The sequence below is a fragment of the Lepidochelys olivacea genome (assembly GCF_965140295.1).
Source record: "Lepidochelys olivacea isolate rLepOli2 genome assembly, chromosome: 12".
Taxonomy (NCBI): Eukaryota; Metazoa; Chordata; order Testudines; family Cheloniidae; genus Lepidochelys; species Lepidochelys olivacea.
In genome coordinates, this window is record NC_140422.1 from 18,882,821 (window position 1) to 18,906,097 (window position 23,277).

The window sequence follows — 23,277 nt, forward strand, 5'->3', positions numbered from 1 at the left end:
TTGGAGCAGTGCCAATCTATCAATAAGTGTAGACATGCCCTAAGTTTCCCTTTCTGTAAATGGGAAAAATAATTCTTGCCCAGCAGGCAAAAGGGGTGTGCATTGTAGGCACTGATTAGTTAACATCTGTACAATGCTTTGAATATATACAGTACTGTAATAGGGCCAAGTATTTGTTGTTACTACCCACACTTAGATAAACTTCTTTGCACACCCACTCCAAAATCTGTGCCCCACACTTCACATACACACTTCATTTAATTCTTTCTCATCCTTTCTAAGTATCTTGTGAGACGAGAGGGGTAGACCTGCCTTTGACCAGGTTACTGTATTGTATTCATGTATCAATACAAGTTTTCTCAATAATACTTAATCCACCATTTTAATCAGAATTTCTTCAACTGTTTTTTTTCCCCCTAGCTATCTGCTGATAACAGTAGGTGTTGTCTATGTCAAGTCCTTTCCTCAGTCCAGAAAAGATATCCTGAAAGATTTGGTGGAAATGTGCCGTGGTGTCCAGCATCCTCTAAGAGGCTTGTTTCTTCGAAACTACCTTCTTCAGTGTACCAGGAATATTTTACCAGATGAAGGCGAACAGACAGAGTAAGAGAAATGTGATGCAAGCTCAGAATGGCTTCATCCTTAAACGAAGAATACATTAATAGTGTTTATTCTCTATGATCTTGTAAGGCTTGAAATAGGTGCATATTTTAAATAGAATTTATTTTTTGTAATTGTTCTTTGGATAGACAATGAAAGTCCAGTCTCTAGTGAAGACCTGATGAATTAATTCCTGGCAGGTGACCTTAAGACATGCTTTGTATGCTTAGGCAAAAAAAACCCTTAAGTATAGCTTTAAAATGGCCTCACTGGTCAAAACGACATCCTCATTTTCCTCCTTCCCCCATGCACCCAGAAATATTCATAGAACTTGGCCAATAACTAATTTATTGGCTTTAAGGTTGGGATGTAAGCTTTTTGTGTTTTCTCTTACTGTAAAAAGTAGGATTCAAGATAAAATGGGCTCTAGTCTTCACAATGTAGACTATAAACTCTCTACTGTAGAGAATATTTAATGTTTCAAATACATCTCTGGTCTGCAAAATGTTTTCTAGCCTTTGTGGATGGGGACAAAGTGTGCTAAAAAACTATTCTTTATGCTACTGACCCTGTCCACACCATTTTTTTTCTAACGTGGTTCAAGTGCTCATGTAGATTGGGTCTATTGTATCTGTACTTGATTGGTTGTAGATTTCTCTTTTTTGTCACATTCTCCTAAAACTAAAATTCCTCTTGATCTCACTTTAAAGTTCTTTCCCCTTTCAAGGGGAAAGTGGAACATGCATCTTTTGTAAACACGTGCGCAACCCTCCCCCTCCCCCCAGGATAGAAGCCAAAACATTCTTATTTTTAACTACTGACCTGATTTCAGCGAAGAAACCACCGGCGACATCAGTGATTCCATGGATTTTGTGCTGCTGAACTTTGCTGAGATGAACAAACTCTGGGTGCGAATGCAACACCAAGGACACAGTCGAGATAGAGAAAAGAGGGAGCGGGAAAGGCAGGAACTGAGAATCCTAGTGGGAACAAACTTGGTTCGCCTTAGTCAATTGGAAGGTGTTAATGTGGAGAGATATAAACAGGTGAGCTTTCTTTCATCTAACACTTAACTGTATCCATATTTACCAGATGAATGAAACATGAATCAAGAGTTCCATTGTCTATGAAAGTTATTAGTTTCACAAAAATCACTATAATATTTGGCGCTTTTGTAGCGCTGTTTATTTGAAGCTCTCAGAACATTAATGAAATCTCATAATGCTCCAGGAGGTAAGTAAATCTACCTACAGGTAGGTTAATATGAGGTGCAACAAGACAAAGTGATATATGCACAAGATTACACAGAACTGGCCATTCGACTCTGAGGTCCTGCCTCCCAGTCCCCCAATCTGTGTACTGGGAAATACTAGTTCCCTTTATAAGCATACATGCAATGCATGTGTACAGGGAAAGGAGCCAAAAAGATGAACAAAATGATACCTTTCAAAGCATTCAAGCAATTGACTACATTCCTGTTCAAAATAGTAGACCTCAAAAAAAACTGTCAATACTAGAGAATGCAGATGATCCAAAAATCTGAAATGTCCCCTGAGCTATCTGGACATTCTCAAGTAATAGATGAGAAATGCTTTGTAAACCATGACAAATGCCACTGAAGACAATTACATTTAATTAAAATGGGAGAGATTTTATATAAATGGACACCGGTATGTTTGTAATCTGCCCAGTGAGTGAGGGTGAGAAAGCGAGCGAGCGTGTGCATGTGCCTCAATTTGAAAAATTTAATTTTATGTTTTCAGTAAGAATGGACATTAAATTCTTCGTTACTATTTCAGTGTCAGTGTACAGCCGGGATTTATATGTTGATATCTAGTGAGATAATCTGACTATTGCTGTAAAACTCTAAAGTTTGTACATGCGTAGGCAGACTGAAACTTTATAACATTTTAAAAATCTGATTCAGGATTTGTATAGCCTGAGGAAGTCAATGGGGGAAAAAAATATTGCAACATCTTCCTTCCTTTACAGATAGTTTTGCCTGGAATATTGGAGCAAGTAGTAAACTGCAGGGATGCTCTAGCTCAGGAGTATCTCATGGAATGTATTATTCAGGTAAGCTGCAGAAAGGAGAAAAAGTAGCATAAACATTCACTTGATGTTTGTTTAAAATAAATGTAAAGTGTGTGGGTGTATTGCAGTGTGGTGGGTCTTTTTTTTTTCTTTGTGGGAGGTGGAGGGGTGGGGGCTAAGCAGTTGACCTGTTTCTACATAAAAAAACAAACAAAACACTAAACTGCTGAATTTCCTTAGGTTTTTGTTTATTGGCCCATATAATTGACGCTGGGAAGTAGTACTTTTTTGTGTGTAATATATATATATATATACATACACACACTCACTCACTCTTCTATATACTTTTTGTACTAGCTGTCAAAATATTCATCTTGGTGCACTGGCTAAATCTGCATGTTGCTTCTTGAGCATTAGGCCACTTAATTTTCCTCATTCCAGTCCCTTCTTATTCTTAACAGGGCCATAGTTGCTGTCACTCCTTTCTCATAGGTGATGGAACAGTTTTTGTTTGGGGTTCTGGGAGTATCATGTACTGTTTTGAGCCCTGTTCCCATATGCTGCCCTCTCAGTCTCCTGGTACTAGCACCATGCTTTGACACTCTGCAGCTTGTGGGGAAAACTGGAGGTGTGACTCTCGAAGCTGCAGCTAATGTATCCCATTTCCTCTCCTGTGCGTTTTTTGTTATGGAAGTTTGTAAGTTCAAACAAAGGTGTCTGCATTACAAATGATTGATGGTAACAGCTTTGCTCGTGTGCTGTGAGACCTATGCAGTCTTCATCTGCTTCATTTCATGTCCAGTCCACTTCTGCTTCGCATTTTGCCTGTTGCCCTGAAGTGACACCAAGACTTCTCTTGCATAGTGTGAAGTGCAGTTATCCTGCAGTTATTTTCTTTAAATTAGTAGCAATTTTATCATGTTACTTCTCCAGAGAGATGAATAACTAAAGGTGTATACTGCTGTGAAGGCTGGTAATTCTTGATATGAATTTTAGGTTTTCCCAGACGAATTTCATCTCCAGACCCTTAACCCTTTTCTCCGAGCCTGTGCAGAATTACACCAAAATGTGAATGTGAAAAACATTATCATCGCTTTAATTGACAGGTGAGTATGAGGAAGGATTTAGCTGGAATAAATATTGACTAAATAGAATTTACAGTACTAAATAGCTTCAGCACAAACCGCTGAGGATCTACTGTTTTTTTATTTCTTTGATTTCTCCTACTGTTGATTTAACGTCCTTGTTTCTGAATCTTCCAAATTTCAGTTTTAATTAAAATCCATGAATAGCTGGTCTTGAATGATTTCATGTTACTGGATAAGGATGTTACTGTATATTGCTTTCATATTTATTTCCTTAGTCATAGATATAGTATTTAAAGAACTGATTGTGTCTGCTCTTTTTTGAACTTTGCATTTTCCATCCAGGAGAATTGGTGACTTGTGAATTCTGGTTGATGGATTTTTCTGGTTATCTCCAGGAAATGAATGAATGAACTTAGTCACAGTGATTTAAGAGCTCTGATGTGAACACATGAAACAAAGCAGCAGCTACATCAGAGGTGGCTGCATATCCAAAACTATCTATTACGCAGTCTCTTGTTTGAGCATCTGTGAGATCCCAGCATTTATTTGTATATACATATTTTGTATGTCTTGAATGTTTTGAGGAGGTAAAAGTATTTTGTTCTTAATTTCATAGTCTATCAGCAGAGCTTTACTCCTCTTGTTCCTAAAAGAGCTTTTTTTTTACACTTCTTGGTATCTGTTAATTTTTTTTTAATTGCAACTATTGATTTTATTTGAACTATAAATATCTGAATAAACCAAAGAAAATGTTTTGGCCTATATTGCTGTCTGCAGTGCTCCCCAAACTTCTTACCCAGTGACCCTCCCCCAACCTCCTGTCTGCCCCCTTCCTCCCAGCCGGGAGTGGGGCTGCAGCTCCAGGAGGGGTGACGCAGACAAGAGTAAGGGGACCGAGTCTCAGACCACAGCTGGGGGTGGGGCTGGGGCCAGGAGTAGAGCTGGGTGGTGCTCCCTTCCTGACCCCGGCCCCAGTCGCTCCCCCTCGAATGTTCCTCCGTGCCCTCTAGGGGGCATATCCAACAGTTTGGGGATATGGGGTGCAAATTGGTACTCTGTGTCATGTGTGTATACAGAGTGTCAGTGGGAATGGGAAGTGCAGTTGGAGAGTCAAATCGCTGTCTCTATACAGCCATGTCAAAACAAAGATCTTATTATTCTTCGGATTTTCCAATATAAACATATGTGCACATTCTACCTTATTACTTTATTAATAGAGAAACATCTAAGTACTAAAAGGGCTAAGCTTCCGAAGTGAACAGCAGAGATGACTGAGATTACCATGGCTTCATTTGTGTCAAGTAAAATTTGATATTTAGGTTATGCGTCTTGGGTTCCAGCCGAACAAAAGAATTCTATAACCATCCAACATATTCATGAAATGTTAGTCTAGTATGGAGACCATAGTAACATTTATGGTATGTAGCCACATGGTAGCCTCATGTCCAATCAAATATGACTTAAATGTGTGCAGGGATAGGTATGCAGCTTAGTTTCATGTGGTACTTATGGTTGGGCTCTTACCTTTTATTAAAAGAAGTGTAATGGAAGGTAGCAGGATTAGCTGCTGAACTCTTGTATTTGCTCTGTAACCTTCCATCTCTTACAAAGAGGCCTGTTGTGCAGCAAAAGCTGGAGGTCAGATTCATTACCAAGAGATGTCAGAGAGTTTCATGACAACGTCTCAGAAGACTAATCTCCCACCATAAATCACATAAGTCTGACCAGAACTAAAAAAGAAAAAAATCTCTGGATCCTATGGAACTCATCGGCTGCTGACTGGTATCTAACCTTTGTGATGGCGATGGAATCTAGCAAGGAGCTACTTCTGATGTTCTGGACACCTCCTAGCCAGGATGCAGGCCAGGAATGGAAAATAAACGGTGCTGTTTGTGCTGGTGGATCACCCCTGCTTGGCTGAAGGCAAAAGTAGGATGCCCATTCTCTTATTACTGGATCTGTCTTTGGCAACTCATGCTTTTGATTATAGTGTAATTGCAGCGCAAATTCAGGGGTTAATGGAAAAGCCCAGAGATTGCACCCATGGTTCTTCTCAAGTCAGACTGTGAGCAGGATTGGCTCCTTCACTGCAGACCACTCACTCGGAGTTGTCCCCCCATTTCCTCCTTCATAATATCTACAGGAAGCCATTGGGGGCAGATGGGAGGCAGCATAGTCAGAGATGCCAGCGTTATGCAGGCAGGACCCAGCTCTACAACACATTTTGGCATAAATGGTACCATTGTTCAGCTATCCCAGTATCTGGATGATCTCAAGATGTAGAGAGGCAACTGACTGAAGCTGAACACAGTTGAGACAGAGAGATGCTTGTGGGGAGGAAAACCTCTAGAAGTTCTAGCCCACCACACTTATCAGAACCCTCTGTTCAGGGAGTCTTACGAGAAGTGGTCAAGTTGGTTTGTAGCTTTGGGGTCCTTGACTTATGATTATTTCTGTCCATAGTGTGCAAATGCTGCCTTCTGTTTTGCTGCTGGCCAGGATACTGTGGCCAGTGCTGTCGGACTGTTTCTCTACTTGGATTCTGCAGCACTTGACATATATTCTACTGTCATGGCCAGCTGCCTTGAGGCCACTGCAGAATCAGGAAGGGACGGTGTTTTGGCTTTCAGGGAGCTGCCTGCTCCTCTGCAAACATGCACCTGTAGCTGTGCGAAGTGTGAGGATGGGTTGATCCTGGCTCATGGACCCTTGCAGCCTCTAAACTAAATCATTGAGGCCCTTCTCTCTCCCTCCGTTGGGAAACGGAGCATGGCAAATGGACCTTTCTCACCTGCCTTTTCTGTAATAAGTCTGAGCGAACTTTGAAATCCTGTTCCAGATGTCACAAGTATTGCAGATGAGTAACTGGTTTAAAGCTTCAGAGTGGTAGCCATGTTGGTCTGTATCAGCAAAAACAACGAGGAGTCCTTGTAGCACCTTCAAGACTAACAAATTTATTTTGGCATAAGCTTTCGTGGGCTAGAACCCACTTCGTGAGATGCATGGAGTGGAAAATACAGGAGTAGGTATAAATACATGAAAGGATGTCAGTTGCCTTACCAAGTATGAGGTCAGTCTAATGAGACAATTCACTTAACAGCAGGATTCCAAGGGAGGAAAAATAACTTTTGAAATGGTAAGAGTGGTCCATTTCAGACAGTTGACAAGAAGGTGTGAGTAACAGTAGGGGGAAATTTAGGTTTAGGTTTTGTCATGACCCAACCGCTCCCAGTCTTTATTCGGACCTAATCTGATGGTGTCCAGTTAGCAAATTAATTCCAGTTCTGCAGTTTCACATTGGAGTCTCTTTGAAGTTTTTGTTGTTGAGGAATTGCCACTTTTAGGTCTGTTATTGAGTGACCAGGGAGATTGAAGTGTTCTCCTACTGGTTTTTGAGTGTTATGATTTCTGATGTCAGATTTGTGTCCATTTATTCTTTTGCATAGAGACTGTCTAGTTTGGCCAATGTACATGGCAGAGGGGCATTGCTGGCACATGCTGATTCCATGCACACTCCGTGAGGGTGTCTTTTCTCCCTCTCCTCCCCCCCAAAAGACCCCTTTTAGTGAGGCAGTGGAAGAACTCCTATGGCACAGTGGTTAGAAAGTAATTAAGTGGCATTGCTTGTGTAAGGGGACTGTTGCCCCCTTACTAACATTCAGTGTGGGTGTTTTGGATGGCTAGCTCCCAGTACTAAAAAGGGGGATGGGTGGATGGGGAATCAGGACCCTGAGCCTGACAGCCCCAGGAACAGTGGGGAGAGGCCAATGCTCCAGGTCAGCCTGAATGACAGGGCAAGCAGGCTAATCAGAGAGTCAGGAGGCCAGGGAGGTCCTGTCGTCCATGTGAGCTGGATTTGCCTGGGTTGGACAGAGTGGGGCTGAGCTAAGAAGAAAGCAGGGGCCCAAGCTGAGCTGGGGAGCAGAGCTGTGCCAGATCCAGAGAGCAGACTTGCCCTGGGAGCAGAGCTGCAGCAACCAGAGCCAGAGGGGTCAGAAAAGCAGCCCAGGAAGCAGGTCAGTGCTGGGAGCAGAGTCACAGAAGCAGCCTGCAGAGCAGACCTGTCCTGGGAGCAGAGCTGCAGCAACCAGAGCCAGAGGGGTCAGAAAAGCAGCCCAGGAAGCAGGTCAGTGCTGGGAGCAGAGTCACAGAAGCAGCCTGCAGAGCAGACCTGTCCTGGGAGCAGAGCTGCAGCAACCAGAGCCAGAGGGGTCAGAAAAGCAGCCCAGGAAGCAGGTCAGTGCTGGGAGCAGAGTCACAGAAGCAGCCTGCAGAGCAGACCTGTCCTGGGAGCAGAGCTGCAGCACCCAGAGGCAGAGGGGCCAAAGAAGCAGCCCAGGGAGCTGGAGGCAGAGCAGCAGCAGTGCTGAGACAGAGTGATGGAGCTGGGGCTGGAGCAGTCCAGAGCTGGATGCGATGAGCAGCTGAGGAGAGTGAGGGGGACCCTGGGCAGCAGGCCCAGCACAGGGAGACGCCTCAGCCAAGAGGCTCTGCAGGCCAGGCTTGGATCGTAACCCCGACAGGGTGAGGGGGGGACACTGGGAAGAAGGGTCCTGCCACTTAGAGCCTGAGAACGTGTGGCCACCACCAGAGCAAGTATCCAATGCGCAGCATCCCTGCAGCACAGCCAGGGCCTGAGGAGGAGGCCTGGGACTTACAAGGAGCAGACTGTGAACTGCCCTGACATTCCAGAGACACTGTTTGTGATGTTCCCTGCCACAGAGCGGATTGATGTTTCCTTTAACCTTCCTCATTTTCCCTTATTCTTTTTAAATTGAATTGTTGATTATATAACTTGCATTTGCTTTAACTTGTATGTAATGGTCAGTGGGTCAGAGAAGTGCCCAGTGCAGACACAGTACCCCGGCGTGGGGCACCCTAGCCCCTGTCCTAGGTGACCACAGCAGGGTTGGGGGTCGAGCCCCCCAGGAATCCTAGGCCCAGCCTTGTTGGGGTTACGAGGACTCTGCCAGACAGGAGAGTGGAAAGGGAGTCCTCAAGGGCAGGGAGGCCACTGGGTAAAGGAAGTGAAAGCGAGGACTCAGATCCTTTCGCTAGCCCACTTCACCGGGGTAGTGCAGAAGCCAGGAAAGTTCCCCACAAGAGCAGAACTATTCCCCCACTTACACGTGGAGCTTGGCAAAGTCTTTGTATTGTTGTTGCACAGCAGAGCAAATGTTACTGGCTTCCTGTTCTTTTTGAAGTGGTTTTTTCCCCCTCTAACACATCCTGTTCTCCCTTGTAACTTTAAATATTGAAACAGTGCTGTGAGCATGAATTGTAACTACTGGGCATAATTCCAGCTAATTACATGACATAAAGAACAGATAAACATCCCCTCTTGTCTTGCTTGCATTCTTAGCAGATGTGCATTCTCTCCATAACATGGAAATAAATTGATCACCACTGCTTCCAACCATAATCTTGTCTCCATGTTTTGCCCTGCACAAGCAGTGAAAGTCCTGGACTTGCTGATCTCACTTCTTTCATGAGTGTACAGCCAGCTGTCAGTATTTATCTCCAATATACCTTTCTCTTGAGACCAGTACAGAGATTAAGTAAATGATGTTTTCTCAGCAAATAACATGAAATAGTGGCTGCATTAGAATATGACCATTGTCTGACTGTTCTCTGCTGCGGAGGTGCAGGATGTATGCCCCATGTTTAGGAGCATGAATTCAAAAACATACTGAGACCTCCCATTCTCCTCCTTTATTTTATTTTTCCTTGCTCCCTGTTTGTCACCATTCATTCTCAATCTCTTTCCTTGGGACTAGTATTTCCCAGGCTGTGCTAGTTGTTTACTTTTATGAAGACTGCTGTGCCTTCTGATCTCTCTCACGAACTTCCTACTCATGTCCAGTAGGTATTAATACATTGAGTCTATGTACATGTTTTACTCTTTTCTTTGTGTGTATTTAACCCTTTGTCTCCCTAAAGTAAGAAGAATCTAACCTGAATGAGCTTCTTTCCTTCCTCTGTTCACAGGTTAGCTTTATTTGCTCACCGTGAAGATGGACCAGGGATCCCAGCAGATATTAAGCTTTTTGACATCTTTTCGCAGCAGGTGGCCACTGTTATACAGGTGTGTTCTGAATACAAGATGCAAATCTGGTTTTTAACAAACTAGACGTTTCTCTCAAATTTAACTTCTGCTGTCTCAAATTTCAGTCTAGACAAGATATGCCTTCAGAGGACGTGGTGTCATTGCAAGTATCGCTTATTAACTTAGCTATGAAATGCTATCCAGATCGTGTTGACTATGTTGATAAAGTGTTGGAGACAACTGTGGAAATATTTAATAAACTTAATCTGGAACAGTAAGTGAACACTAATTTTCTTAAGTATGAAATTTTTCTGTAGTTTTTCTGGGAGCAACTGTATTTAGTTTGGCTTTTTTAAACACCCTCCTGTCAGCCAAAAAAAGAGGAGATTGACATGTTATCTTAACTATTCATTTGTTTGGTAGACTGTAAAATGTTATACAGTGTTATGTTATGTTATGCAGTGTTATACAGGTTGATGATTTGGTCTCTAAGGGTATGTCTACACTGCGGTTAGACACCAGTGGCTGGCCTGTGCCAGCTGACTAACTCGTGGGGCTTAGGCTAAGGGGCTGTTGAATTGCAGTGCAGGTATTCGGGCTTGGGCTGGAGCCTGGGCTCTGGGATCCTCGCACCGTGTGAGGTCTCAGAGCCTGGGTTCCAGCCTGAGCCCGAACGATTACACTGCAATTCAACAGCCCCTTAGCCCAAGTCAGCTGGTACAGGGCAGCTGTGGGTGTCTAAATGCAGAGTCGACATATCCTGAAATTACTGATGAAGACCACGTATTGAAGAGACCCTGAATAAATTAGGTGGTTGATTGGTGCTAACCTTTATCTTAGGTACACAGATCTTTTATAAGACATTCCTGGGGGGTGGACAGCATTCAAGTTTTACATTGTAGGAATACAGGATTATTCCTGAAAGGGCTATGGTATGATCTTCAAGGTTTCCTTTTGGTTTCTGAAGAAAATCAACAAATGCAACTCTAGGAAGAGTTGAGGAAACCCTTCACGCTGTACAGTATTAAAGTAATGTCAACAAATTTCTTAATCTCTAAAAATTACAGACTTGAATTCTTGTATTCCCGTTTACCTGTGACTATTGCTAAATTGAACAAGATGCTTAGCTCAGTTCGTGGTGTTCAGGTATCTTATTAAATACTACTTCTCAGGTCCCCTCTCTCCTGCCAGTAAATAGACAATTTATGGGCAAACCCTCCTCCCCACATTCAGGCACAGAGGACCTTGCTACAGTGTAATTGATTCCATTCTGTGAAGTGGGGGCAGGGTTTGGAAAGTCTCTACACAGGTTCACGTGACCTACATGCAGCTGAGCTCGCTATCTTAGGGCCTCCCTTTGTACAGGTTCACAACGATCTAATTATGTGTATTGGCCATTCCTCCTCATAAAGGAGAAGAAGAGGTGGGAGGATGGCATAGGCACGGCTGTTCTGGTCCTCCAGTTGGAATGATAGCTGTAATGCAGTTCTACTACCACTCTGGTCTGGGAGGCCAACTCCTAGTGTGTAGCCTTGCTACTTGGGATGTATGCTGGAGGCAGGATTTGTGCCTTTAACTTCCACCTTAATTGCCATCAAAGATTGCCTGTGTAGAGGGATTTTTCTGTCCCACTACAAGCAAGTGGTTGAACACATGTTGAACAGTGAAACTATATTGTTGAGAAACACTTATTTCCACCTTTAGCTTTTACTACTCCTTTTTTAATATCAGTCAACATAAGAGATTTCTAATAATTTTTTTGTCTACTTATATTCCAGTATTGCAACAAGCAGTGCTGTTTCAAAAGAGCTAACACGACTTTTAAAGATCCCGGTTGATACCTACAACAATATCCTGACCGTTCTGAAACTAAAGCACTTCCACCCGCTCTTTGAGTACTTTGACTATGAGTCAAGAAAGAGCATGAGTTGTTACGTGCTTAGCAATGTACTGGATTATAACACAGTAATTGTCTCCCAAGAACAGGTATGAAAGGATACAGCTAAATATTAACTATCACAAACTTCAGTGTTTTTTCTGTCTGTGTGAAGTCTTGGAAACCAACACTAACTGACTTCATGTACGTGGCTGAGTGTGTGTGGTATCTCAAAACCACAGTCTAACCACAGCTTAATTAGCACATGATTTTCTTTACTGTGCTTGGTAGAGTTACACTCGCCCTCCAAAATTATCTAGGTTGTTTTCACTCATCTCCCTGGTCCAGTGTGCCTAAGCCTCCAAGATGTGATCAGAGGAAATTGGCTAATTAATGAGTGGGAGTTAAGTGGGGAGGTGACTATGTAAAGTCTCTAGCTAAAAGCAGATTTACCATTGTTTTTTTTTTATTTGTTTTAATCGAAGGTATTTAGACAACTTTTTAAAAAAGTACCTTACACATATTTGAAGAGATGAAATCTTCTGTTCATGCAGAGTGGGTGCTATTGTATTATGAGGGGCACCCTTCAGAGCAGGATAAAGATTCCTTAGTTTAAAATAATAATGAAGTCTCTTTTCCCAGTGTGTTTTGAGTGCTGTGAATTGCTCTTTAAGATAGTAATGTAAAGAGTTTGTATGTTCCTGACCAGTAACTCTTTTTTATGCTGATAGGATCTGATGAATGGCTTGGCTCAGGTTTGTAGTTTATTACATGTTTGATACCATTCTAAGCCTGGTTGGATATGTTTTGTTGCCTTCTTTACAGGTTGATGCAATTATGAATTTGGTGTCAACACTGATCCAGGACCAACCAGATCAGCCTGCTGAAGACCCTGACCCTGAGGATTTTGCTGATGAGCAGAGCCTTGTGGGAAGATTTATTCATCTTCTACATTCAGATGATCCTGATCAACAGTATCTGGTATGGTTTTAACACTTCCACATGCATTTCATGCTCTTCAGCATGTCACCTGTGGTAATAACTTAAACCGTCATTTGTTTATAAGGTACATTTTAATGCAGCTGTAAGCAAAGGAACTAATTTTTAGATCTTAGTTTAATAATACTGATTAGGGTGGAGAGCACGTAGACTTCTCTATACACAAGTTGACTCTTGTGTAAAACTTGGTGTTGCAGAAGTCCAAGAGTGATTACAGCAGTTAATATTCTGTCATATGGGCCAAGTTGTCTGAAGTGACCTTCAGTCTTGTTTGAAATTGAAGAAACAATATCTGTGCACTGCCTTGCATCTGCCAGTGTATGCTGGGTATATGTGAACATAGAGGCAGTCAGAGAATCTATCCTCTTGTGCTGTCTAGTCATAGACAACGTGCAGTATTGCCAAATCTATATGGGACAGGTGTCTACAATAAATAAAGACATGATCATGTCTTTAAATGTTAAAACCAAATGGAACAAGTAGCCCACTAGACCATGCTTCCAGATCTTGGACTGGAACTCACGTTTTCTGAGTCTCACCATTCCTCTGCTGTCAGCCAGTAGTTGTGAAATCCACTAGCAAAGCGTGCATCTCCTCTCCCGCTACTGCTGGTTTGCTTAGCTGTAATAGGTTGGCCTTCTCTACCAGTTTCTCAGTTAGCTCAAGTGGCAGAGGCATGTGCTGTCCATGTAAAGGCTCAACCATGCTGATGAGCCATATGGTTGTTAATAAAGTTGCCCAGGAACCTTAATTCTGACATATCCAAACATCTGAATGCTCAACTTTGCAACCTTAATGTTCTTTGACTTTTTTGTGTGTGAAATACTATCAATATAGGAAAGGAAGGTAAAAAGGCGACAGAAGCATCTCTTGAGATTTATTTTTACTTTTACAATCACAAGTGATTGTACATGGGTGATACAAGTAGTGTGATGTGGCTTTTTTCACTATGCATGTTCCCGTTACTTCAAATGTGGGTTTTTTTTGGGTATTAGTAGCATTTGTATTCAAGAATTGATTTAATAAAGTCATGCAGTCAGTAAGCAGTAAACTGAATCTGGAGTACATTATCCACTTGAGTTCTTGTTCTTAATATATACATCGTGATCATTATAAACCCAAACAGACACTGGATCCAACTAGTTATTTTTAAACTAAGTTTAGAGAGCTGAATTTTAAATCAAAACTAAATTCACAGTGGAGGTGGTGTACTAAAAATGCCGCGGTAGAGAGGAGAGTTTTATGTATGGTATTAAATTGAAAAGAAAATAATGTGCATTTTCTAAGTCCTCTTTAAGGCAAACATGGAAATATCTCTAGGCTTACGAAAATAACTTTAGTCCTTTTTTCATTATAGATTTTGAACACTGCCCGGAAACACTTTGGCGCAGGTGGGAACCAACGTATTCGTTTCACACTGGCACCCTTGGTTTTTGCTGCATACCAGCTTGCCTTTCGCTACAAGGAGAATTCCAAAGTGGTGAGATATGCACATTTTGCGTACTTGCTTCTAGGCCTGCCCTCCTAAAAATCCTTTCTGTTTGGCTAAAGTTTACTGTGTAGTTCAAAATTTGATACAGGGTCTTAAAACCGGATTTCTTCATCTTCTTAAAGCAGATATTAAATAAGAAAGCAAATCAATTTCTCAAGCAGTCAAGAGAGAAATAAGTTTTTTTATTTAATCCACTCAGGTTCCTATCTAAAACTGTTCGCCCAAAATTTTTATGAAACAAAAGTTGGATGTAAACTTGGATAGTTCTGGATTATGTTCTGAGACTGAAGGTGGCTGACTTTAATGCTCTGATATCATGCAGCGAATGATTAAGGGAGCATACTTCAGGTGACTGCAATGAAATTGCTGTTAAAATCAAGCTAGATACCTATAGCTCTAAAAGTGCATAAAGTTAAAATAAACTATCTTTAAAAATGTTAGCCCTTTTGAAAGCAAATAATTCCTTCTTTCAGATTAATTATAATGCTGTAGTTACTAAATTGTACATACTAAAAAAAAAATTCTGCAGAGTTTACTCTACTTTGGGTCCCTTGAAAATTAGCAATCTCACTTCATCCAAAGACTTTTTTGTTGCAGTAAAATGTTTGTTCCACACTTTGTATGATGATGTTAATTGGTATTGGAGATGTTAGAACATTCCTCATCAAAATATTTTTAGGGTGAGCCTCGAAATCTCACGTAATTTAAGATTATATTTTATAATGACCCCTGTTCACGACTTTTTTTTTCTTTACATCATGTGCACGTTCACTGTTTTGTGGTTGGGCTGACTTGCTTGTGAGTATTAAGCATAATCACGGTAACTGTGCCCAAAAATTGGGTATACATTTCTGAAAGTCAAGCTCCAAAATGTGGTGGGGAAGGTCATATTTAGTGCTACTTTTGAACTGTCATAAATGGAAGGTTTTCTGTGAAAGACTAATGAGAATTCTAGACCAGGATACAGAAGTGCAAACAGATTTTGTGTGGTAAACCTGCTCTAATGTGATTAAACATTCTGCTTTCTTAATTAGTATGCAAAGCTGAGTGAGATCAGTTGAGAAAGGAAGAGAAGAAGAGTAATGATCATGGTTTTGATTACTTCCCTTTCCTGAATCTTTCCCTTCTTGCTGTTGCAATGGCTTAGTCCAAGCTTTGACTTAACTGTATTTCTTTAGGATGACAAATGGGAAAAGAAATGCCAGAAGATCTTCTCATTTGCACATCAGACCATCAGTGCTTTAATCAAAGCAGAATTGGCAGAGCTGCCTCTGCGGCTCTTTCTCCAAGGAGCACTGGCTGCTGGAGAAACTAGTTTTGAAAACCACGAAACAGTGGCCTATGAATTCATGTCCCAGGTAACAATGATGTTGCTGAATATTTTTCTTCACCTGCATTGCTTTAAAAACTTGGTGTGGCTAGTTTGTCTTTGTTATTGGTTGGCTATAGAAATTAAATCTGACATTTAACTGCAAAGATCACTGAAGGTGTGATTCTAGCAACTGATCCTCTTCAGGAAGAGACCCCTAAATCTTCCCTTTTACTTCTTCAGCCCCATGTTAAGTTTAGCTTCTCCCTGCCTGAACAAGTGCTTTAATTCAACAACTTCTGGAATACAGCAGTGCCACGTGCTGATCCAGCAGTCCTTTCATTGGAAAATAGGGCTTCTTCTACATTAAATGCTGCTTCAGCAAGTTTTCTAGGTTTAGTCCAAAACTCCAGCTACCTGTCCGATGTGACGCAACCCCAAGACATTTACAATAAGCTTCAGAAGTTGCAATGTTGAGTTTTCATACTGGGTCTTGCTGCTAAACTCCACAAAACTTATTTCAAATAGTCCTTTTATCTGAAAATGAACCTCATTTATTTCATAGATCCCTGTTGAATAACTGCTTGAGCTAACTTTACTGCAGATTGACCAGATTACTGGAAAACAATGAATGTTTGAGGCCAACATATTCTTTCCTCTTAACCCCCCCCCCCATTTGATAACCTTTTGAAAGATGATCCCCCCCCCCACCCCCCGGATTGCCTTGTGTTTCCAATGCCAGGTCTGGATAGCTGAGACATTCAGCATGTGCTATGCTTCACTTTCTAATTGTGGCTGGTGTGTGACTTTTAAAAGTTTGTGTATAGAATCTTGTTTTATGAAAATGAGACTGATGTCAGGTGTGTATGTATGTGCCCAGTCTTTTTAAATAAGAGGGTCTTTTCCTCATGAGACACTTGCATTGCTGCTTTACAAATAGTTTTAATGCTATACATTCATGTCAGTGGGATTTACTACCCAGGGTCACTGATTTACTCCTTACTGGCTTTCTTCCCCTGTGTAATTTTACATATTCTGGACATAGAGTGGAGCCTGCACCAAGGGCCGTCTGTAATAGGAAGCTCCTTTTCTTAAGTAGCATTTTAACTAAAGGTTAAACAAAGCTTTAATAAAGCTTTGAGAGTATTTTAAAGCTGACTTGTTGTAGGCCACTAGGTTTTTCGTTTAGTTTTTTTCGTCTCTCTCTTAGGTAGCTTTAGACAAGCTTTCTTGTTTTTTTTTTTGTTTTTTTTTTTCAGTTTCTGGCTTTCTAGCTTGGTTCTATCCATGCTGGAATTAATCTGTCCTATTTACTAAGTATTCAGCCTGAAAGTGTGTATGGAATTCCACCCACAAAGCTTCAGAGAGCTTTTAGAACACACGCTTACATTCCCTTTGCTAATATTGCAGTAAAGAACAGTAATTGTAACTTTGTTTCATCTCTTCTCTTCTCTTGGTTGTATTAGGCATTCTCTCTGTATGAAGATGAAATCAGTGATTCAAAAGCACAGCTGGCTGCAATCACCTTGATAATTGGAACATTTGAAAGGATGAAATGCTTCAGTGAGGAGAACCATGAGCCTTTGAGGACTCAGTGTGCACTGGCTGCTTCAAAGCTGCTTAAGAAGCCAGACCAGTGCCGGGCTGTAAGCACCTGTGCCCATCTGTTTTGGTCTGGCCGAAACACTGACAAAAATGGAGAGGAGGTAGGAGGGCATATTCACGCAAATTTTAGGTATTTTCCCAGAATTTGGGTGTCTGACTCTTTCTTAAGAGTTTTGGTTTCATGTCTATGAAGACCTTAGATAAGCTATGATCTTGTAAAGTCTGTTTTATATTATCTATTACAAAACAACTAAATTTGACTTTCCTAAAACTTGGCTTGATGAGAACTACAAAGTAAAGTAAGCTCTGTAACTAAAATGTTATGAACAGCTGAATAGTGCAAATTTTGAAAAGCATGTAGTTAAGGACAGACCCAGTATTGCCTAAAATAGTAGAAAAAACTATTGACTTTGGATGGGAGTACTGAATTAGCCACAGTGCCATACTGAAGTGTTCATTTATAGGTTTACTGAAGACTTATTTTATTGTGAATACTGCACAGTTAACTTTCAAAATGACCAAGTGGGTTCCAAAATCATTTTTTCAGACTCAAAGCAGCAATCCTTGTTGAGGACTTGACCAAGTTGCATACTTGTCTGACTTTACTGTGGTCTTGTTTCATATGTAGAAAAGATTGTAATTACATTTTTAAAAGGGGAAAATTTAACCCTTTAGTCTCGTGTAGTTGAAGGGATTTTTTCTCAAATTAAATTTTAAAGGCCCCTTCCTGCAAAGATCAAGCAACAAACTTCAGCCCAGTTAGTGACTCTTTCAGAAAGTTTTAGTATGATGATAAACTCATAGGGTTTATAATGAAAGCTTTTGCCACCTTAGCTAGAGTGGACGCCAGTGGGCAAGTGTGTATGCTGATAAAGTGATCTGAGACAGTAAATATAAAGCTCTTTAAAAGAAGTGTTGGGTACATTCATAGTTCTATCTCAAGGAGTGCTTGATTCGTCTTAATAGGTGGGTGAATTTATGTAGGTTTTTGCATGTCCTTGTGCTCAGGCTATGCAAGATTCCTGGTACACAGGTGTTTTTGACTGTTGGCCACTCAGGTGTTGGTTGAAATGGTATTGGAGGCTTATGTTTGTCCCTATGTATAAACATTTTATTTTCTCTATCTTTAGCTTCACGGAGGAAAGAGAGTAATGGAATGCTTGAAAAAGGCTCTAAAGATAGCAAATCAGTGCATGGATCCTTCACTCCAAGTTCAGCTTTTTATAGAAATTCTGAACAGATACATCTATTTTTATGAAAAGGAAAATGATGTGGTAAGTGAAGATGTAATGGAGAACCATAGGATTTTTCTTTAAAATAGAGCCCTGTTTGAAGTTTTTCTTACACTACAATTTATACCCAACTCTCCTAATGATGTGAGCTAAATTCATCTCATAGCACCTCTTACTTAGAATTGCTTGGTTGACAAAGTAGTGGATCAGTTCTATGTCTGTGAAAAAGATCCCCTTTTTTCCAAGTCATTGCAATTGCCATTTGTCTCTAGTTCCATGGAGGAAAGAGCTGTGCTGCTGTAATGTAGACGCTTCTTATGTTGACAGAAGGATTGTTGGTCGATGTAGGTAATCCACCTCCCCGAGAGGCAGTAGCTAGGTCAGTGGAAGTATTCTATAGTGGAGATTAGGTTGACCTAACTACATCTCATAGGATCTGAAAATTTCACAGCCCTGGGTGATTTGTAGCTAGGTCAGCCTTATTTTTAGGTGTAGAGCAGGTTATAATATAAAATGTAGATGTTCAGTAAAAGTTCTTGTATTATCCATTAGCCCGCTGTAAGTGAAGATGAATATAAAATAAGCAACTAAGGCTGGATAATAATTTATTAGGACTCAACTCCTAAAGTTTAACTTTAATTTAGTTGTAGATAGCATGTTTAATTTTGCACATCTTGCTTGTGTGCATGTGAAAGGAGAGAGACAACTGTTAGAGGAGAATGTTGAGCTATTCTTCCCAGTGGGAGAACTGGTTCTAATTTGTTTCACATGCAAACTTTTATTTTATCAGTAGGGCTTCTGGTATTATACTGACTTTAAATGGATTTCAGATGCAATATGGTATGTGGTTGTGAAAATGAGTATGGGGTAACTTTGAAGTTTGTACGCTTCGTGATAATGCTACTGTGAAGTCAGGTTGCATGGGTTTGTAGCCTAATTAGGTTTCAGTGGTTAACATACTTCAGAGGCTGCTTTGTACTTAATTAACATACCCTTCCAAGATGCACAACTTCAAAACTTAGTTTCAGAGGACCTACCTTTTCTGTGATTTATTTGAAGCATTTTCCTCTGGTTTGCCCAAACTGCATTGACGCTTTCAATAGATCCTGCTGTGAAAATCAATTCTCTTACATCTGACTACAGTGATATGCTAAATCCAATAGATTTCCAGATTTCTGTCCTGTAGTACTGTCTTGTTAAATAGTTGCTGTGCTTCACCCCAGAGGCAGCTGCATTTAACAATGGAGGAAATGATTCCCTGTGTATGGCTTGTACTTTATGTAAAGGTTAGGGTGGGTTTTTGGATGAGTTTAAGGATACTCAATTCCCATTGAATTCCAGTGAGTTGGATGCCAGACTTTTTTAAGCGCCACTGAGAATCCCAGATTTCAGGGACTGCTTTCTCTACAATAGAAGCTGCTCTAAGTCTAAGGTTATTAGAAAAGCTCCTAGAAATAAATAAAAATTGGCCCTATAATTTTTTACAAGGGATTTTGAAGTATTTTAATGTTGTTGAATTAGTCTTTGCAGACTCCTGTGAGGTGAGGTAAACATTGTACCTATTTTAAAGATGGGTAAATGGCGGTACAAAATCATTGTCACACAAGCCTCTGGTAGAGCTGCAAGATTACCTCTCTTGTGCCCTAACTGCACTTACTTGGAGGCAAAGTCTGTGGGTAAAAAGAACTAAGATCTCTATTAAATGTGCTCAGTTGTCATTTAATAGTAGGATTTAGCTATTTATATATTTATTGTAGGTGACAATTCAGGTTTTGAATCAGCTCATACAAAAGATACGAGAAGACCTTCCAAACCTTGAATCTACTGAAGAAACTGAACAAATTAACAAACATTTTCATAACACACTGGAGCACCTGCGTTTGAGGAGGGAATCACCAGAATCTGAAGGGCCAATTTATGAAGGTCTTGTCCTTTAAAGAAGACACACTTGCACAGACATGCACACACTGTACTTATTTCTGTCTTTCCATTTACACACAGTATGTCTTTTTATTATGATAGATTTAATAGACTGTGCCTTTCAGAAATGCCAAGTTAGGTTACAATTCATTTAAATGTGATGTGTTCAGTTCAGCACTTCCAAACACTTGTGTTCAATATGTTAACAAATTTAAAAGGTGTTCAGATTGGACCAGCAACTATAGATTTGATCATGTTAGCATGACTGGACCTGTTTCTTTAAAATTCATATGACATGTTAGGGCTCTTCTATTCCAAGTTATGACCTATCTTTTCTGTCTCTGTTCACTGTCGCTTCTGTAGCACTATGGAACTCTAACCTGACAGTGGCTATCCATCTCAAAGTGATCTGATTTTTTTTTTTCTTTTTAATAGAGCGTTTGATTTTGGGGGCTATTGTTTGTTGGGTTCTGCTTGAGCTTTTCTTTTAGTGCAAGTTAAGTCTAAGTGTAATATTTTCCCTAAAAACTAGAATATATTAATGCATGTTTAGAGAGTTTTAAAACACCATGCTCAGAAACAAAAATTATATTTTACATATTAGGGCTCTGTGACATTCAGTGAGGGCCAGTACTGTGCACAGGGCGTATTTATCAAGATAATTTTGTTCCAAATAGTATAAAAAAATAGAGAAATTGTGATCTATATAGTATATGTATAACCATTGTAAATTTAGGGGAAAATGCATTACACAAGTTTATTCAGTATCATGATTTTGCACCATTGAAACAATAAAGTTGCTATTAACTCTGGTTTTATGTCTGTCTGCTGTTGCATTTAATGTTTGTTACAATAAAAGCAAAAGTAAATTTCTTGAATCACAGGTGGGGTCATAAAATCTAAGTGTGTTTAACTCAAACTAATGGGGAGAGCATACACTGGTGTTTCAATGAATACAGATGGCAGGATTATAAAATGGCTACCTAACATCAGAATTCAGCCAAGAAACACTAACCCACATTCACTTATTAGCATCTGGCTCAAAGTTTGTGTGTATATATTTTTTGTTTTATAGAATACCTATTGTGAGATTTGTCATACAATAAAATACCCCACTAGAATTTAAAGGAAGTACTCAGCCTGATACCCTATCCATTAAGGGGTGAGGAAAATTAAAAGTAGATCAGGAGGCTTACAAAATTGGCTAATGGGCTAGCTGCTAGTCAGTCTAAGAAACTGGTGGTCTCATTCTGCAACAGAATTTCACTAAAAATTCTGTCCTCTGCCTGATCCTGACTCAATTTAAGGACTAATAGTCAGTCCCAATGTCTACCAAAAACTGTTTTATTAGCCTTGTACAAATAGCAGCAGTAGACCCATTTGGGCAATTAGTATAGAAGTTTATGTTGACATGCTAATGCATGTGAGAGAACACCACCTAGAAATCTCTGGCAATCCAGGCAACTGATTTGATCCTGCAGATTCTGTGCTATGGTGATGGGTGCCTTTATTAAATGTATAATTTCTTAATAGTGGAGCTCTGGAAAGGATACCTTATGCTGTGCCTCAAAATCTGCAAGAGATGCACTGATTACAAATTACCAGTTGTGCCCTCTATGGAAAAGTTTATTGTTGGCATCTTTTGGCCTTCCAAGAACAGTCTGTCTACAAACTTTTATGCTAGAAAGCTGTGAACATAACTTCTATTCTGTAGCGCTAGCGAATCTTCAGTCTGAAAAGTTTAGTGAGTCATCTTTATCGTAAGAGTTTGTAGGTGATGGTGGTGTGGAGCTAAGAAATAAGAGTCACCGTTTGTTTTACAATACAGACCCTATCCTGCTCCTAGGAGTCCTAAAGGCCCATCTGCTAGATCTTCATGAAGCATATCCAAGTAAGAGCACAATTAACAGAGTCTTGGGAATAGGTCCATTTTACCATGTCCCTTTCTGTTTCCAAAGTAACCATGTATGCTGGAACCAGGCTGCTGCTATAAGTATTAAGTAGGCTATTTTATGACTTAAACAATTAATTTAATAAAACTTATAAAAAAAAATAAGTTTACTGTAAGTAACAGATTTCAAAACAGTGGTTCACAGGCCGCATATAATACAAGATGGGTCTTAACAGCTGATTAACGTGTGTCTGCTATGGTAATGGACAAATATGAATACTGCTATTCACCTACTGATTTTTTTTCAGTTTGTCAATGGGGAAGTAGTTGCAAAACAACACAGGATGCTCATGGGGGGACATTCTCCTGCAAGCTAAGAAACTGATCCTTTCATGGGTTTCACTGCTCAGATCAGTGTGCTTAAAGTGTAGAAGATGTGACTGGCATTCAGTGTGTCCAGCGATATTTGACTTGTCCCATTGAGGTGAAGGGAGAAAGATGAGAGAACTGAAAAGGTAAAAAACCAAATCATGCTTTCACCTCTCCAATTAACAGACACACCTGAACGCAGCAGAACCACTGCAGTATCTTTTTGTGGGCCTGGGGAGCATGCTGTGGAGCTCTGTCTTCTGTGGGGGCTTCCTGCATTTCACTCTCACAGATAGGTTTAGGAGGGCGAGAGTAGTGGGACTGGTATTTCATAGGCCTGGAAGGGAATTCCCTGCTCTCATGGCAGGACAAAGTATTATCTAGATGAGCTACACAACTACCTCATTGGTTATGGAATGGCTATGCACTGACATTCCATGGCTGGTCATTCTCTCTCCCCTGCCTGCCTCAATGCACAGCATGGCTGTCCTCTAGGGACAGGATTTGCTCCAAATAATATAAGTGCTTGATTGGTAGTGTTTCCCATACGAATATTTGAGAAAAGGAGATTTTTTTCAATGTCTTTTTTTTCCTATTGCCATCTCCTAAGCCCCGCCTGGGTAGAGACTCTGCGGAGAACAGTCTTCGCTGGATGAGATGGGGATGGGAGGGTAGGAGGTGGACTTGAATAAAAGATTAGTAAGGATTTGTATTGGGCCTGATGTGTCAATAGTTTCACTTACCACTGGTAACTTTCTGATGGGCCACTGGACACAGTCTTTAAAAAAGGCAAACCATTTTTATCTGCAAAAGGAT

The 23,277-nt window shown here is 40.5% G+C and overlaps 1 protein-coding gene across 1 annotated transcript in view; it reads left to right on the forward strand.

The window, feature by feature from the left end:
- VPS35 (VPS35 retromer complex component) overlaps positions 1-21,013 on the forward strand; it is a 41,008-nt gene extending 19,995 nt beyond the window's left edge. The window contains exons 5-17 of the mRNA XM_084644440.1: positions 421-603; positions 1,433-1,646; positions 2,593-2,676; positions 3,631-3,740; positions 9,711-9,807; positions 9,894-10,042; positions 11,547-11,754; positions 12,470-12,625; positions 14,001-14,123; positions 15,314-15,493; positions 16,911-17,150; positions 18,180-18,323; positions 20,039-21,013. Coding sequence (XP_084500566.1) covers positions 421-603; positions 1,433-1,646; positions 2,593-2,676; positions 3,631-3,740; positions 9,711-9,807; positions 9,894-10,042; positions 11,547-11,754; positions 12,470-12,625; positions 14,001-14,123; positions 15,314-15,493; positions 16,911-17,150; positions 18,180-18,323; positions 20,039-20,218 — 2,068 coding nt within the window. The 3' untranslated portion in view covers positions 20,219-21,013. The remainder of the gene's footprint in view (positions 1-420; positions 604-1,432; positions 1,647-2,592; positions 2,677-3,630; positions 3,741-9,710; positions 9,808-9,893; positions 10,043-11,546; positions 11,755-12,469; positions 12,626-14,000; positions 14,124-15,313; positions 15,494-16,910; positions 17,151-18,179; positions 18,324-20,038) is intronic.
- Positions 21,014-23,277: the final 2,264 nt, after the last annotated feature.